This window comes from Cystoisospora suis (assembly GCF_002600585.1).
Source record: "Cystoisospora suis strain Wien I chromosome Unknown contig_5438, whole genome shotgun sequence".
NCBI lineage: Eukaryota > Apicomplexa > Conoidasida > Eucoccidiorida > Sarcocystidae > Cystoisospora > Cystoisospora suis.
Window position 1 is genome coordinate 1 of NW_027158228.1, and position 5,373 is coordinate 5,373.

A 5,373-nucleotide genomic window follows, 5' to 3' on the forward strand; every position below is an offset into this window, starting at 1 on the left:
TACATAGATATTGTATAGATACATATACAGATGTATAGTGGAAGGAGATTTAGGCTGTTTGATTAGGTCAGGCGTAGCGGTAGAGAAAACTTCTAAGCATGCGCCAACCTGTCGATCTTTCATCTCTTTATGTCTCTTTCATCTTTCTATCTTATTCAATCGATCTTTAATCTATCTATCTATCTTTCTATCTTGGATCTATGTATTATGATACACGTCGGGTATCGGTTTCTCTATATCCGTCTATCGGTTGCTTTGTATCGCGCGAAAGAGACAGAGAGAGACATCTCCAGACATAAGAGTCAAGCCTCTTTGCCTCTTCTTCTCTCTTCACCCCTTGCCAAGCGACCGTCCAAACCTCCCCATCCCTCCTCCTTCTTCTTCTTCTCTCCCGTCATCTTTCTTCCTCTTTCTCACTCTTTCTTTCCTTTTAATCTTGTTTGTCTTTTGATCTAGATTCGTCTGTGTGTCTGTGCGTTATTTAGTCAGGGTTCTGGAGTTTAATTTTCATCGCGTTAGGAGCGGCGCAGTTTGTTTGCGAAGGCTTAAAGTTCTTTTCGATAGAATTCCTAGGCCTTAAGCTCATCACTCTTCTTCGATCCAAAGCCTTCGTTCAGACCCTCCACCAAGAAATGTCTTTCTTCGATAAGCAAGAAAACAACGTCGGTAAGACACACAGACTCTCCTCCATACAGACATATATGGATGTGTATGTATGTGTATGTGGCTAGCTATCGAGGCAACTCTCGAACTCCTGAGGAAGATAAATGTCTCTCCTTCTTCTCTCCTTGTCATATGCGCCTTATGCAGAGACAATGACAAAGATGAGAGATAGAGAGATTAACCGTAGATAGATAGACCGATAGATTAAAGATAGATAGATAGGTAGGTAGATACTATGCCTTACGTATATGTATGTGGATAGATAGATAAATAGAGATAGATCGAATTTGAGACGACGGAAGAGAGAGAAAGAGAGAGAGTGAAGAGCGAATGGTAATGATAGAAGAGCGATTCGATGAGAAGAAAGAGAAAGAAAGAAAGAAAGACAGAGAAAGAGAGAGAAGGAGGAGGAAGAGTTGTAATGGGGAGAGAGCGATTTTTCAACTATGACAATAGCACTTGTGTATCTATCTCTAATTGGTCGATCTTTAGTCTATCTATCATTAGTCTCTCTCTAATTGATCTCTCCCTCTGTGGACCTTTGTGTACGGTAGAGGTATCTTGTCGAAATGGATTGAATCTTTGAAAGGTCCTGCAGTCTCTTGAGAGATCTTGTCTTTTTGTGGCGACCATCCATCTTATGTCTCGGCAGTGCTTTTAAGGTGTAGTTACTCCCTAGCGCATTAAGTCAGTGGACCTTCTCTTGATCTTTTTGCATGTTTCTTCATCTTTCCTTCTTTAACTCTTCTTTTCTTTCTTCTTGTTTGTCTCTCCCTCCCTCTTCCTTTCTTCCTTTCTTTTTCCTTGCATGCAGGGTATCTGACAGGGGTCTTATCGAGTGACGTGATCTCGATGAAAACGGGAAGCGCTGGGAATGCGATAGCTCTCGTTCAAAGCTTTGCTGCTATTGTCGCAGGTATGTATTGCCACCTCTTTCTCCCTCTCTCTCTCTCTCTCCAAGCTTGAAGAAAGGAAAAGACTTCCTTCACACATGCTCTTCTCTATAGTCAGTTGTACATATACAGAGAGAGATAGATGCATACATAGATACATCGAGCTCTTTAGATATATGCGTATAAATTGGTGTGTAAGGGGGGGAAGATACTTCGAGTTAGCTAGTCGTTGTGAGAGTACTATATGCTGTCTTATCTCGCAACAATATATATGTATGTATATATATATATATATATATATAGGCAGATAGATATAGAGGTGGATAGATATCGGTAGATGTAGTCTTGTAGGTCTCCGTGTATTTATATGTGTGTAGTAGGGTTGGGGAGATGGTATGAGTTTGGATTCTAGTGAGAATGATAGGCCTATGCCTAGGGTGTAAGTAGACAGATGACGAATTCTGTATTGAGACCTTTCCCTAGACATAACAAGACGAGGTAAGAAGGAAGAAGATCGAAAGAGACATTTCTCATGGATCTTTTACGCATACAGGTCATTGTAGATCCTTTACATCCTCTCTTGTAGATCGATCTTCTTTTCAAATCCACATCATATCTATCCCAACAAGACTATTTCGTCTCTACGTCTAGCACTAGCCAAGGATGGCGTGTGTTTTCCTTCTAAAGATAAAAGTGAAGGCTTTCTTTCTTTCGGGATGTGTCGAAGTGTATATACAGTTGCTTATTAACCCAACATTTCTCCATTTAATGGGGTGTTAATGGTAGCTTTTCTTTTTTCGCATCTTCATTTTGTGTCTTTCTCTCTCTTTGTTTCTATGTTGTCTTCTCCATCACTCGGCTGTGTGCCTAGGTTTAGTCATCGCTTTCATTGGAGATGCGCGGCTAGCCGCTGTCATTCTGGCGTGTCTAGTAATTGTCATCCCAGCTAGCGCGGCTCAGGCGCAGATCTCACAGCCTGGAGGTATAGAAAGATTCGAACGTCCATTTTCAATCCCTATCTAAACTATCCTATCACGTGGAGGGACCTATACACTCTATTTGTGTATACGATGCCTACATATATGTACACGTATATGTGCTGTACGTCTCTCTCTCCCCTTTCGCTGACTAGTGCTTTCTGGAACACCCTTGTATAGTTGTATATAAATATATATAAATATATATATGCATATATCTATGTTTACGTATAGGATGATTCGTATACATATGACTATGTAACTATGTATGAATATGTATGAGCATGCAGGTATCGTTGTATGACTATGTATGTATGTATATATGTATCTTCTATGTCTGTATGTAGGTATGTCTCTTCTATGTCTGTATGTGTAGATCTGTGTGTGTGTGTGCCTGCATGCGGTGATGAGAGGAAAGAGAGGACCAGCGCACGTACCAACGAAAATGTGTCTCTTCATATATAGATATATATAGATACATGTATATGTGTATGTGTATATGAGACGTATGCTGACAAGGAATTCATAAGATGAGGATGATAGGGAAGTTGTGCAGATGCAGAAGATAGTCCAGTACAAAACAGTAACGAAAAAGTAGTGACGGAGGTATGATCTCTCCTCTGCTAAGTATATATGTGTATATATATATGTACTATTAATGTACATGCAGATATAGAGAGAAGAGCAGTTGTACATAGATATACAGAACGTATGTATGTATATGTCTAAATGTATAGATGTGGGTATGATAAGTGATGGCTTTGGACTTGTATGTATGTAGGTGTGGTCTCATACATGGTGTTCATCCCTTCGCTAGCAAAGAATACTCCCGTGTTGAAGATTCTTCTTCTCTTTCCTTCCGTCTACAAGAAGATCGTGGATTTCTTTCTCCCTGACAGTGTCCTCACAATAATAGACATCTCACTATCTCCTTCCTCTGTATATACACCCCATTGGTGTTCTTTCTCCCTCCGAGCACCACTCAGGTGTATGTACACCAGACTGTCCCATCTGTCTATCCCCTTTCATTCCATTCCTATTCAGTTTTCTTTTTCTCTTCAAGTCTCTTCTCTCCTCTCTTGTTCTTCTTCCTTTTCTTCTTCTTTTTCGTTCAGCGAGGAAATCGAAAGGCGATTCTTCAGGAGGAGATGAAAAGGGAAATCTTCTCCAACAAGCGGAGAAGAAAGAGTCCGTCTCCTTCGTAATGAGCGAGGCTTTAAACGGGATTCGAATTGTCACGGCTTATAGTTTAGAGCCTTATTTCACGCAACGCTTTTCTCAAGTTCTTCACAAAACTCTCCTCGCTGACGAACGTGCGGCCTTCTTCCTAGGCTTCTGCTGGGGATTTAGTCAAGTACGTCACTTCACTCTTAGATACACATCAACTCTCTCTCCTTCTCTCGCTCTTTCTCTTTTCTTCGTTTCTTTCGAATGACCTCCATCTCTTTCTCTCTCTTTCTCTATTCTCCTATATATCTATTTGTATGTATATATATATATATATATATCTATATATTTGTATTTATATATATATATTTCTCTCTATCTATGTCTCTATCATTTCTTCTATAGGAAGAAGCGTGTTGTGGTTGCTCGCCTTCTTTTATTTTCCTTCACACTCTCAATGTTCTTCTTTCTTTCTTTCTTAAGGAAAACTCGGATTCTCTTCTCTTTGACTTTCTTCTCTTGTTTCCTACCTACTCAGACTTCTTCCTCTTTTTCTTATGATCTTCCCCCCTTTTCTTTCGTTCGTCCTCTTCCTCATCCGCTAACTTTCTTTTCATCTTCTTTTTCTTCTTTTCTTCTTCTTGTTCTTTCCGTCTATCACACCATAGCTCTTCCTACGACTTCTCTTCGTTCTCTTCTTGTCCATCTATCTCTCTTATCCGTATATAAGCCGAGGTTCCTTTTTCGTTCGGCGGGGGTGTATGAATTCTTCTTTACAGGGAGCTCAGTATGCCGTGAATGCGCTTGCCTTCTGGTATGGAGGGGAGCTTATCAAAAATGAAGGAAAAGACCCTACACGTAAGTCCACGACCTACCACCACGAGGAAAGAAGATCCTCACATTTCGAACCGATTTAGCTAACTCCTTCTCTTTCTCTCTTGTTCCTCTTCTTCTTATTTCTTGTTCTTTTTTCTCTCTTTCTCTCCATGTGTCAGCAGTTAGTTCAAAGGGAGTGGATTTCTCAGGTCTCTCCTCTTATAGGGACAAAGAGGTTCTCTTGGAGATAGGGACAGGAGACATAGACAATAGACACGAAACAAGCGATGTCTCTGGAGTGTCTCTGCCCTTAGGAGGGACAGAGGGTGATATAGACACATATCAACCTGCAAGTCTGTCTCCTCCTCCCCTGTCTCTCTCCTTTGATCTTGGCGCGAAAGAAAGAGAATAAGAAGAAAGTCAAGTGATAGACGTATAGAGAGAGAGACAGAGAGAGTCTACATTAGGGAATATCTACCTTTGACCTCTCATTTCTCCAAAGACTCCCTACCTTTTTGCCTCTGATACGAGAGAGACAGAAAGAAGTGAGAGAATGTAATTACAGTTTCCCCTAAATTCCTTTCCTGAGGTCTGGTCTCTTTTCTGTTGCTTGGGTTGTGTGACTGATGTGTATGTACACCAGAGATTATGCAGGCAATCTTTGCGTTGACCTTCTCCGGTTCATCCATCGGCCAGACCGTTCTTTTCTCTTCAGATGCAGGAAAGGCAGAGAAGGCCGCTGAAAGAGTCTACTATCTTATCGACCGAGTATGCAGTCTCCACATAACTCTCTCACGCATACAGATACATGTAGATAGATCTACGGTGATATCCACCCTTTGCGACTATCGATAGTC

The 5,373-nt window shown here is 40.9% G+C and overlaps 1 protein-coding gene across 1 annotated transcript in view; it reads left to right on the forward strand.

The window, feature by feature from the left end:
- Positions 1 to 485: 485 nt before the first annotated feature.
- The window catches only part of CSUI_009219 (abc transporter transmembrane region domain-containing protein), a gene marked incomplete at its 3' end in the record, with an annotated part of 5,998 nt that continues 1,110 nt past the window's right edge, over positions 486 to 5,373 (forward strand). Inside the window, exons 1-6 of the mRNA XM_068069335.1 lie at positions 486 to 666; positions 1,478 to 1,579; positions 2,428 to 2,538; positions 3,649 to 3,887; positions 4,480 to 4,558; positions 5,160 to 5,284. Of these exons, the coding sequence (XP_067918689.1) occupies positions 633 to 666; positions 1,478 to 1,579; positions 2,428 to 2,538; positions 3,649 to 3,887; positions 4,480 to 4,558; positions 5,160 to 5,284 (690 nt within the window). The remainder of the gene's footprint in view (positions 667 to 1,477; positions 1,580 to 2,427; positions 2,539 to 3,648; positions 3,888 to 4,479; positions 4,559 to 5,159; positions 5,285 to 5,373) is intronic.